At 45.9% G+C, this 12,833-nt stretch overlaps 1 protein-coding gene across 1 annotated transcript in view; it reads right to left on the bottom strand.

Annotated features, from left to right (window-relative positions):
• The window catches only part of GALNT12 (polypeptide N-acetylgalactosaminyltransferase 12), a 47,410-nt gene extending 37,460 nt beyond the window's left edge, over positions 1 to 9,950 (bottom strand). Inside the window, exon 1 of the mRNA XM_052788434.1 lies at positions 9,443 to 9,950. Coding sequence (XP_052644394.1) covers positions 9,443 to 9,840 — 398 coding nt within the window. The 5' untranslated portion in view covers positions 9,841 to 9,950. The remainder of the gene's footprint in view (positions 1 to 9,442) is intronic.
• Between the last annotated feature and the right edge of the window lie 2,883 nt (positions 9,951 to 12,833).

Below are 12,833 nucleotides of genomic sequence, written 5' to 3'. Positions count from 1 at the left end.
TAGGCATTTTAACGATAGAGCAGATGCTTAACTTTTCTACGGGTGAAGTTAAACAACAGGAAACTACCTATAGTCCCTACTATTGGCTGCCTGATACAGCACCTTGAACCTCGTTATCATAGCTACCAAACAGTTCATAAAAACATAACATAGACACAAGGAAATGAGTTGCCTGTAAACCTGACATTTCCAAGCATGGACAATAAATGCAGAAGCACTGTTATCTGAAGTCCAACATGCTGTTTCACTACTCTCATTATCTTATTCAACCACGGGAACTTCACTATTTACATAGGTAATAATTATATATATTTTAAAAAAACTCCAAAACACCCAAGTTAAAACTAAGTGTGCATGTTGAGTGGGTTCATTTTCTTCAGAAAAGCACACGTATCTCTAGTCAAGAGGATTTTGGAAAAAGTTACCAGATACCAGGATCAGTCACTGAGGAAAAAACCTATTGCCAGCACAGGTGAGCAGCTTTTTTAGAGGCAACAAAAGAAAAGCATAAAGTTGTAAACAGGACTCAGATGGCACTCAAAACCACTGATTTATAATGGATAACAATGATAACGGATAACAGGATGGAAAGGAGTGACACCCGCTCAGCCTCTGCCCTCCGATGGCTCCTGTTCTCCGCAGCCCCACTAGAAAACGCACAAGCGGGGTCCTTGTGCACAGCAGAGTTGCACCCGGAGAAATCGCGTCCAGGACTGGGCTGGGACACTGCCCTGCGCCTGCAGCAGCCCGCTTCTGCATCGTCCTCCGTTTCCCTCCGGCACCCTCTGCCACACTGGGTGACTGTGCCAGGAATCCTCCTGCTTGGTCACTGTGGCTTCAAAGACAGGTATAAAAGGAGAAATGCCAAAGGACAAAGCTTTTGTTTATCAACTAAAACTAAAACAAACATCTACATTTTAAAATTCTAACTGGCTTCATCCATGAATCTTTAAAGATGGGAAGAGAGAGAGAGTGTAATGCTGGTGCGTACCCAAACACAAACTTAAAACCACGTTCACTGTGTAGCAACTTTCCTGGATCTTTCACTACGGCATCTACTCAAACATCTAACTCCACAAAATGCAAACCGAAGCAAAGCATGTAAAGGTGTATCGGCATACATTCACATTCCTGTGGGGTTTTGGTTTTGCCCTTCTACACTGCATTTGCAAGTCACAGTCTAACTGAGACTCTATGGCTGACAAGTTTAATAATTTAACCTTGGAATCTACTACACTACGAAGTCTTCTGTTAGCAAGTTTTACAATAGGTTATTTATTAGAAACTAAGGAGATATCAGTCAGAAAATGCCTAAACAAAATTAAATGGGCTATTTTGGAGAACATTTGTGTCAATTAATGTAATCACTCAATTTATTTCATTGTAAGGAGCTGTTTCTCTTAGAGATGCGTATCTATACACAGGGAGAGAGAGCATGAATGTGTGCACACCGGGCACGCTGCCATGAGTTAATGAGGAACGGTTGCTGACATACTTTTATGTAAGACTTTCATCACAACTGCAACAGCAATACGGCAAGGGAGAATACATTTTTAATCTCCAAATTTGATGTTCTATATGCACAGTTACTCATATTTTAAGAAAAAATATGAAAAGTCCTGTGAGTTTACCAAGATTTGTTAAGAATACAATCTGTTCATAGATTATTTAATGCTTTCTAATGGTATACTATCTAAGTTTTGCTTTTGAAGTCTCAATGTGAATGCCCGAGAATACAGGCAAGTTCAAGATTGTGTAGCTGCTCTCAAAAAGTTCAAAACAGCACGTGTCACTGATATACCTGATCTAACAGGATTTATGTGACTACAGTACGTGACATTGTCATATACGCACCATCATCGTGTCATCTAGCAAACACCATTAGGGTCCTACTTCAGGCTGGGTTTCACGCGGTGGGCTAGGAACCGGGCTTGCTGGGTTTGCTATGGCGGGCTGTGGACACGCCGACTCACAATACAACCTCCTTTTCTCTTCCTAATTTGAAGAAAGACACTGAATTAAACGGCAGATGCTCTTTTAGTAAGAGGTGGGCTCAAACGTGGGTTTCACCTTCTCCGCTCCCACCCCATAAACTGCAGAGGTGGCAACGCGGACTCAGGGGTCTGCCAAGTATCTTCCCCCACGAGAAAACCCCTCCTTCTCCCACCCTCCCAAAGCCACGGCAGAGGACAGAGCTGTGCTGGGGTCCTCTTCTCCCCCCTTTTCTACGTCTCCCTTCCCTCCCGCTCCCAGCAGCAGCTTAGGGCTCAGCAGGTCTGTCCACGAGCATCCCAGGCTCAGCAGCACGACAAGGCGTTGACGTTTATGGAAAGTGTGTCTTGGTCCGATTAGCAAAGCAGACAGCAGCAAGGCGCTGATAACTGCCAGAACGGCCGAATTATTCGGGGCAAGGCTGGAACACGTAAGCAGCGTCAGTTAAAGCCATGCTGGCCCACGCTTCCCCACCGCCCGCTCCCAGCCCAGGTAAACGCTCCCGAAATTGTCTGCTGAAACAAACCACGTCAGGAGAGAGCACCCTCAGTACAGTCTACGACACTGTGATATGATCAAGACCCTGAAAACAGAGGCTAGCTAGAGTGTGAAATGGTTTTCCAGATTATTTGATGTTTTAAAGAACGATTCTCCCAGCGACAATGAGGTCTCAACAAGACAGGCTGCCAAACACCGTTTTAAGAATTCAGATAATAAAAGGCTGCGCAGGCTAGTATAAAAACATTGAGAAGCAAGGAAGAAAGCTGGGAAGTCTGAAATGCAGGAAAGTATTTGCAAAAACGTTTGGGGAAAAAAAAACAAAAAAAGCAAATCTGTTTTAGACAGATTAAAAATACGCCAAGAAAAAATTGTCTAGGAAGCCCACCCATGAGGGTGGACTAAATCTATATCCTAAAATCCACAAATTTAAGAAATCCATAGATCACCCCAATTCCAAATTGTTAGAAAAAGGCAATAGAAGTTCCTACCTAGCCCAGATTCTGGACATACAGATGAGAAGGTGTTTCTGCATGTGTCCATGGGGAAAAAACAATTACCTTGTATTTTATTTTGCTGATTTGAAATAGTAGTTTCATTTTGCTCAAATAGTTACTCATGTTTGCAATTTTATTCCGAAGTAGTGAAATACAGTTAACACTTGCACAGAGCCATACGATTTCCTACATCTACATTCAGAAACTTACTTTCATGTGACCAATGTGATTCAGGACAAGAAAAATATTTTGCGAAGTAATACAATAACTGAAAGAAGTTATTGTAACCACCACTAATAGTAGGGTGTGGATGCACCCGGTCCTTACAGACAATGGTGTATAGTAAAAGCACTGTTTGAATAAAGAAAAAAAATAATCGTAACTTGTGGTTACTATCACTGATCTGGGAACTTTGTCAGGTTAAAAATTAAATCAACCAAAACCAAGCACTCATCTAGACGTCAGGGGAAGCTGAGGATCTCTACCAGAAGCTGTAAAGAAAAACTGTCAAAAAATAATCATGTGAGCTCTTCTGGAAAATGTTTGCATGTGACTATTAAACAAAAGCATAATGACAAAGAAAGCTGACGCATTTTTACAGAAGATAGGAAACAAAAATAGTAAAACATCCCAAATATCAAAGCGCTTATGGAAGCAGTGCTATATTTTGTACTGCTACAAAATGCAAGCCTGCTTATTTAAAAAAAACCAACAAAAACAGCAATACTGCAGGTTTATTACTCCCTCACTTAACTGTATGAGGGAGGAATGAGATGTCACAGAGACACACTGCTTTGCAGGTCTAAAGCCTGTCTATAAATGCAAGGAATCCTGCCAACTAACAATAAAGTAATGACTAAAAGGTATTACGATTAATGTAGTTATTAGTAGCTAATTATCCATCCCAGAAAAGCTCAGAAAACAAACAAACAAAAACAACCCCAACCCCAAATCAGTGACCACAGTGTTTTGAAACTACTGAACCAAATACACCTGCAAGTGTTTTATGCAAAGCGTTTGCTCGTAAGGAGAAGAGTGTTGTGTCTGCTGGACTCGGACCCAATGTAAAGTGTGGGAATACCTACGCCAAAGCAAGCCCTGGGCACAGAGCGTGGAATCACCTGCGCGCTTAGAGGGAAGGGATGCGCCGGCAAGGTCAAGCTGCTGTAGATAAGCTCTCCGAAGAGTTCGGTTTTCCTACGTGCACTGCAAAAAAAGTCACTGCAGTCATTTCACCTTTAGGTAACAGATGAAAGAGAAGCGCCTGGGTGAAGTCGCGGTGGGCTGAGGAGGAAACACCCGGCTGCTGCGCCGTTTCCTGAAACGGGGTCAGGTTAAAACTCCTGGCAGGAGCAGCACGCCCATCAAAATCAGATGCTGTGATTTTTGGAGCAGAAGAGGGGCCAAAACCTCGTCTCGAGCATTTTTCTGGGAATTTGCTAGTGAGACGCTATCAGATGAGCAGCCTGCGTAAGTTGGTATTTACAACCCAGTAAACAAAACAAACCATGGTAGCAAGTGAGATTGTTAGAGAGTCACATTCAAATCTAGCAACAGACGGGAAAAGCAGTTTTGAAAGTCAGAAAAATCTTCGCACAAGATTGTTACGCTAAGCTCAGAGACAATATCCCCCAAAATAAGTAATATTATAGGTATAAATGATGGTGACAGAGAATTTAAGCATTTGTGCATATCTATATATATGCAGATACTGAAATATATATACACAGATAATTGAATATATATATAACCATGCATATATAAAACATTACATATAAACAAGCTCTCTCCAAAACACAGACAATTATCTAGAATTAAAGAACAAACCTCTTAAACTTTTTTTTATAGCTGCTAATTATTATGCAGACCACATTCAATATTTTGGGGGCTTTTGTGGCTACGCAAAATCGTTTGCCAGGTAAGGAAAGGCAGGAAAGACTTACAAATCCATTTGCTTGCAAGCACAAGTGAAATGAGGCCCAAGGGCTGATTCAGGCGGCTTCTACCATGAAAGAGACATCACAAAATGCCGACTCAGCACAAAAGTGCCTATCCCTGCCTTGTTCCTTTTGTAACTAGAGTCAGCCAAAAGAAGGCTGGTGTGATTTTACAGAAACCGTCCCTGAAATAAATGTGCAATGCACCCCTACTGTGAGAAACATAGAAAGAAAATAAAGAAGGTAGAATGTCTAAAATCAGGAACAATGCTTGAGAACATTAATCTAAAAGAACCCAAGCAGAAAAACTGGAAATGTATTTCTTACACGCTGTAACACACTGTAAAAGGCTGCCTAAGAGACCCTATCAGTTGTCTGCCTAATCCTGCAGTCCTGTAAAATAAGCACGCGATGCGAAGCCGCACAGCACAGGATGCGGCCCGGCTGTTGCACGGGGGGGAAGGCAGAGCAGCAGCATCAGCCCCAACGCGGCCCTCCGTAGGTCAATGTCTGACGGAGGATGCTTGCTTGTTTTAAACCTGCTATAGCGGTTGCTTCCCCGGTGTGTATAAACTCAAGAGATGAAGGAAAGACATTGGGAAGACAACCTGGGCCATCTAGACATCATGATTGGGGGGAGTGGCAGGGGGAAAGATTTCACTGTGGCAGTGATGTAGCCTTGAAAGAGGTGCCCAGAGAGGCTCTTGAATCGCCATCCTTGCAGACTTTCCAAATTTGACGGGACAAAGACGGCCTTTAGCAACACACTCTAAGACTCAAGTTGCCCTGCTTCAAGCAGGAGGTTGGACTAGACGCCCCAGAGGTTCCTTCCAGCCTCCGTCTTCTCTGACCCTATGGCATATTTCACTCCTAGCCTTGTACAAACTGTATCACCATTTAGTAATTTCCTTACGGTCTTATGCATAATATTTTACCAAAAGAACATTTTTTACTTTATTTCTTATATATGTTTATTTGTATGTTTAAATATATATATTTATGTATACATATACTTACAGTACACTTATATACATACATATATATATACACACACACACACAATTCTAGCCACCAATAAAACCAAAAAGTTTCTGTGTGATGAAAACACATTATTATCAGCTGCCGACCTCAAGCGCAGACAGTTAAAGGAAGCAGGAACTGTCAAAAGGAAACGATAGAAATTGTCAAACTCTCCAGGTCGGTGTTTCAATAGAAACAGGATCAATTCTCAGAAAAACACGTTACAGTGGTCTGTGAGAACATGAAGGAATAAAAGTCTTCTGAATATTTACATTGGCAGGAATATATTAGTAGGAGAAACACCTAAAATTTCAGAAATTTTATAATAAATAACATCTGTATAGGATTCACTGTCAAATATTGTCAAACAGTACATTACTCCCCCAAATAATCTCAGTCAAACTATTCTTCTCTTCCTGCCCAGTATTACCAGACAGAGGTACTAGCCAATAACTACCGCCACATTTCTCGTCTGATAGCAAGTCCAGGATGTACAACATGTAGCAGTGGGAGAAGTTTTTTGGCATCAGTTTCTGATAAAGCAACACAACACCTTGTATACATAATTTTGCAGACCAGGTGTAAAGGCTTACTGGTTCAGATATTTGCAATCTTACTAGCAAAACTGTAGTATTCACTAGATTCACATTTGTGATTTTCACAATTCACACCGAGAGAACGGGTTCACTGATGAATGTGGGAGGGCGTTAAGGTTAAAGGGAGCAGTGGGGCATCCAGGTGGTGGGGATGTTGCCTATCTTTATTTCCCTTTCTTTCCTCCTCCCGTTTTCCTGGGATCTAAAATTTCCAGACTTGCCTCCACACACAAAAGAACATGCTGAAACAGACCAAAAGCCCATAGCCCAGAATAATGTCTCCAAGCATAGTATCTGTTAGTATCCCAGGAATACTTGATGTCAATTTTCTAATAGGTGGAATTCCTCATACTGTACAGGAAATGGATTTTTGGAACAAGCAGGTGGCAGAATTTGTGTTATCCACTTCATGCATGGACCTAGTATTGCAGTGGCTCAGCAAGAGGCACTCTCTCAGTAGCCTGTCTGTCTTTCAGGCTGAAGAGCTCTAAATTAATTAGTCACTTCTGTATGGAAGCCATGCTGTAAGTTGAACAGCATTGGGTCCAACACCCAGATTTCTGTGGAACTTAACCAGGGACCCTACGCTATTTAAAAAAAAAAAAAAAAAAAAGAAAACAAGTGCTTCCCAGTTTTTATCCAGTTATTTATAAATGCAAGGAATTTCCAACTTACATCACAGCTGTTTGAGGAACTCATCAAAAGCCTCTGGAAATAACACCACACCTGCTTATCCATATAATTACAGCCTTCAAAGAACTCCAATAGGTTTGTGAGACACGTCATCCTTGACACAGGCCAAGTTGACTTTCTCAATAGATCACACCTACCTATCTGCTACTTTTCCTTACCACAGCTTGTAAATAATATGCCTGGAAGAGATCCAAGGCTTGCCAGCACACAGTTCTCTGGTTCTCCTCTGGGACCCCACTAAAAAAATGGTGCATTAGTCACCTTCTGGTCTTCCGGTACCAAAATTGTTTCATTGATCACAACTAAAAATTCAGCCTTTGCACCACTTTTGTGGACCGCTGAAGTCTACCTGAAGTCTACCATTACTACTTATTTCCTACCATTGTAGCCTTACCCAAATGTTCATTAAAGATCATGAATGGTCAAGCATTACCAACCTTAAAATAAACTAAATCATATTTTTCGTAGACTTAACCTTTCAACACTGAAGCGCAATGGATTTTCTATCGCTACAGGCTTGTGGATACCTTTTTCAAGACCTTTTTTTTTTTTTTTAACTTAGATCTCTTACACGGTCCTCCTTCTTAAGAGAGGTAGTTAACAACTTTATTGCAAAATTGTCTTTGGGGAAGGGGTTTTTTTTGGTCTTTTTTTTTTTTTTTTTTTTACATTTGCTGTGTGAGTTGGATAGATGTTCTGTGATATTTCTGCCATCATTTAGATTTCACTGCCTGAAAAGGCAGGAAGCACCTGCCAGCAGATACTACAACAGTACAATACAGCCCCAGCCTCAGAAGGCAACTATCTCTGAGATTATGTCACTGATGCCTTGCAATCCTTTTGGTTTAGGATACATTTTGTCATTTCAACAGCCAAATATTCAAATCAAAAAGGATGTGCCATTGTAGCAAAATCCATCTGCCCACTTATATTATTTTCATTTCAGGAACCTCCCTCCCATCTATGATGTCCCCTTCTCAACAACTGTGATCTTCCATTTCCTCCAACATCTTGTCTGAAAGAAATGGCAAGAGTCCAGAATAATTCATTGAAATGATTTAAATGCTTCCTGTCGAAAAGCAACCAAAAAGGTCCTTTTTAGCCTCCGGTCTACAGACTGCTTGTAAGGGGAAAATAAAAGATAACCAAGAAAAACAAGCCTACTGCCAGGCTTAAATTTACGATAAAAAGGCCTCGCACTTGCATCACAATTTTTTGAGAGCTATCATAGGATTCGTGTTTTAGATTCAGCACTTACAACTAGAGTTGGGTGAGCTACTGGACAGGACACACTGACGTGAAGTGAACACGCGGTAGAGCCAGAGCCCCGCTTTTTCCACAGCTCTTTGCTACCATCCCATACAAACCTGTTGCAAGGAAATAAACCGGCTGAAGCCAAGCTCAGGTGAAACAGCAGAGGTGACTCAGTCAGTAGCAGCCCCGGCTCCGTCCTGAGCTCTTTGGCTGAAGGCACATACCTGTAACTGCTCAACCCATTCCTCTCACCAGCTGGCTGCTCGCTTACAGGACAAATGCTCAGCTAAACGGAGTATTTGCGTTAGGCCAGAACCGATCGTACAGTCGGACCCACTGTGCGGCACTGGCTTCACGACTGCACTGAACTGCTGCCTGTCAACTAGAATCGTCTCAACAAACGGTATCTAATCCTTAGTTTACAATTGCTTATGCCACCATCTGGCACTAGCGTCACAATTGTAAATGTAATTTGTAAATGTAAATTGTCCCAGCAACTAAGCATCCAGGCTCAATCAAAGTCCCAGTTTAGAAGGGCGCCGCGCGCCTCTGCGAGTGTTTCTACACCGTAAACCAGCGGCGCGCTGCTGGCAAATCCGATGATAAAACAATCTGCTTTATGCTGTGCGGCGCAAGACATCTGAACGCGACGCAAGCCTGAAGCCCGGGAAGCGTGACACTTGTAAAACTGGGAGCGACTGGAAAACTCGACTGCTTGCCCACGGTGACCTGCCCGGGGGACAGCGGCAGGAGGAACACGGCAGCGACGCTTTTAGAACCGGCTGGCGACGTGAAAGCGGCTGGGGGAGACACTTTTCACAGCCCCCCCCCGCCCACCCCTCTGCCTGCAAGAGCGGCTCTAGCTGAGCCTCGTCCCCTCAGCGGCCCCGGCCCCGTCCGCCCTCGGGGCCGCCCGGCGGCAGGTGGAGCGGAGCGGAGCGGGGCGGGTACTCACAGCGGGTGCCATCGCTCGGGCAGGCGGCGGTGCAGGGAGATGCGGTCGCTGAGGTAGATGTTGATCTGGTGCCGGCGGACGCTCTCCTCCTGCCGGCGTTTCTCGGCCGGGCTCAGTTCCAACCGCACCGCCCGGCCCAGCTCGCCCAACGCCGCCGGGTCCAGGGCCGGCTTCGCGTACACCGGCTTCCGCAGCAGCTCGGCGTCGGCGGCGGGAGGCTGCTGCTGAGGCGGCAGCGGCGGGGCGCGGCGGGCGGCGTGGCGGGGCGGCGGGCCGTGCCGCCAGGCGAGGAAGCCGACGGCGGCCAGCAGCCCCAGGGCCAGCAGCGTACCCCCACCCCGGCACCCCCGCTTGCCCCGCTTGCCCCAGCACATCCCGCGGCCGAGGCGGCCGGCCATAGCCGAGCGGGCAAGGCCCCCCTCTCCCGGACACGGAGGCGGACGCGCCTCCGCCCCGGGCGGACTCCGGAGAAGTTCTCACAGACCTGCCCACGCCGCGTTACCCGCCAGGAAACCCGCCCGGCTCCTCCGCCGCCGGCTCCTCCCTCCTCTCCTCCCCGCCCCGCCGCCGGCCAGCCCGCAGGGGCGCTGCCGCGGGGCGGGGGCAGAACCGTTCCCGCCGGCGGACCCGGATCCGCCCCGCCTGTCAGCGAAGGGCGGGGAGCGGGGGGGGGGGGGGGGGGTTGCGCCGCTCCCCGGCCGGTTCCCCGGCAGCCGCGGTGCTCCGTTCCGTGGCGGTGGTCGGCGGGCTGCTGGGCCCCGGCAGGCCGGGGAAGAAGGCACACACGCCTGCGGCTTAGCTCCGGGTTCTGGCTGTGGGGACGCCAGCGGTGGGGGGCCGGGAACGGTTGGTGAGACCCAGCCCCGGGCGCTCGCCCCGACAGCTGCCGGGAGGGAGGGGAGCAGGGCCGGGGCCGGTGCTGCCGGGTCGTGCAGGAGGAGGGAGGAAGGCTCGTCCCCTGCGGACACCTGCTGTTACCCCTCGGGGAAGAGGTCATCTGGTCCCCCTGAAGCTTGAGGGAGCTTCAATGAGCGCTGGTGGCTGTGTGGCCGACCTTCACGGGTACTCCCAGCAAGGGAAAGGTGGGCTGGCAGAGGGCCACGGTGAGCTGCTTTGGCCACTGGAGGCCACGGGGACGGTCCCAAGGCTTGCTGTCTCCTGACAGAGGTAGCCGGGGCTCCAGGAGGACGGCGAGGGAGGTAATTTGTCACGAAGGGACTAGGAAGAGCTTTGGGGCTGGAGGAAACAAGTCCGTAGGAAACCAGGCTTCGTCCCTTCTGCTGCCTCTAGAACAGCAAGTGCTTTAGAAGGAAAGAGAACATGGGCCAAGAAGCCATGACAAACTCTTTCACTGAAGAAAGCGGAGTTCTCGGTTGAAATAAAAAAAGTCGACGGATGTGGCCTCAGAAATCCAGAAGACAAGTGAAAAACCCCAATTTACTTCCCAGATAATGGGCAGTCCATTTCATGGCTTGACTGAATGATGGGAAAAAAGGAACTGTGGCATTTAGTCGAAACTCTCTAATTTGCTTCATACTCAAAAACACACCCACACTGCTTTTTCACTTCACCTCCTAACAGGATGCAGCCCCGTCTGTCTAAACTTGCGATCCTGAGGCCCTGAGATTACATGAGAATTCGTGATTTTGCGTTTGAAAAACCTTAACGTAAGTGTAACATAATTGATACAGTTTACCTCTCACCTTCAGCAGGGAGCTGAAACTCTGGCTTTGAGGTGTCGTTTGCTCTACGCATTTTGCAAAGAGACCGTTCGTTGCAGTATCCCGAGGCCTGTCAAGATGAACCCAGCAGAGGACCCCAGTCATCCCCAGAGAGGGACTTCAGCCAGGTAAGCGGTATTGGGCAGTGCTTACCCGCGCTGCTGAGGGGTGGAGGAAAACTCGTCTGACACTAAGGAAGGGGAGAAACCTCGTCACTACCAGACAGGGTCACAGCATACAACTACGAGCTGATTCGGATCTTACACGGCGATAAATACTGTATGTGACAACAAACACGGGGGCTGTCAACTACTGCGGAGGTCTTGCTCTGGACAGAAGGGTGATGAATAATAATGAGTCATCCTGACGCTGGCAAACTGGCATAAATCAAGTAGTTTAGGTGGATTTGCTGATGAGCGTGGGGGTGTGTGTAGGTATAATTTCATTATTTCTTATTCAGCTGTACAGTTTTCTACCACTGATAATCATATATGCATAATATCTAGTTTCGAAGCACACATACCAGCTGGAATAACTGAAGCATAATAGTAGTGAAGTATGCGTGTGTAAATATGCATTGTAGACGACTACTAAATACCAATATGCTGGACATGAGAATATACATTGTATATGAAGGAAATAGTGCCAATTTCCTATCCTATCAGCCCAAGCTTTGGGTCTGAAGAGTTAGGTGGCACTAGTAATTGCACACCCAGTGATTGCGTTGTCTTCTCGCTCGCCATCCTTCCCGAATAAAGGAAGCCCAACTGGTGTCATTGGTATTGCGTTTGTAGCAGCAGTTCCCTAGGTTCTGGCTGGTGGAGGGGTAAACCCTAAAGATACAGCCAACATTTCTGGAACATGCTGCTGGTTTAGATCTGGTTGTCTGAAACAAACAATCTTGGGTTTTTCCCTTTGTGTAAGGTTGCAAATTACTTAGAATACGGCAACAGAAATATTAAACATGAGGAGCCCAACAAGGACTTCCTGGAATGAATAAAAGGAGAAGGACATCCTCCTGGACTCCCCCCAAAAATTACTGGGGGAGATTGGGAAGATGTAAAGAGCAAAATATGGGACTGAGTGTTAATTAAGATCAGTGAGAAAGAAAACAGAGGAGTTCTGCTGCAGGGGTTCTTAAGTGTTAGAAGAATAAGTATTTTATTTCAGTATTTTAAGTATTAGAGTAATATGGAAGAAACACAAGAATTATGATCACATGACTAAAACAAGTTTTGAGATTAAAAAACGGGAAACTGAGAACAGAATGTGACAGGACTGCAGGAGGCATGCTGCAATCAGTGGCAAACAGGGTAAGATCAGACAAGACTGTTGAAGAAGATAACCAGCATAGCTACCTCTCAGTCAGATTTTAAAAAGGAAGGAAGGGCTTGAAGAAAAGGTAGGAGAGCATCAGCTTGCTTCCACAGAAACAAGAAAGGTTACAGCTGGTGGGAAAGTAAGGGAGGCGGCTCCCGGTATAGTAAAGCCCTTAGAGCAAAGTAGCTGAGAAGGCATCATCGCAGTGAGGATTGAAAGTAATACTAGTAAATGGTAGTTCCCCAGAGATGATGTCCAAGCACAGAAATCTGAGGAAATTCAGCAAGGGAAAGTACACTAATGGTGTTAATGCAAAAATCATTAATAAAAATCAGTTGCATTCACAAATA

Source organism: Harpia harpyja, chromosome 5, assembly GCF_026419915.1.
Source record: "Harpia harpyja isolate bHarHar1 chromosome 5, bHarHar1 primary haplotype, whole genome shotgun sequence".
Lineage (NCBI taxonomy): Eukaryota > Metazoa > Chordata > Aves > Accipitriformes > Accipitridae > Harpia > Harpia harpyja.
The sequence above is the reverse complement of the archived record's forward strand: the minus strand, read 5'-3'. Positions and strand labels throughout refer to the sequence as shown.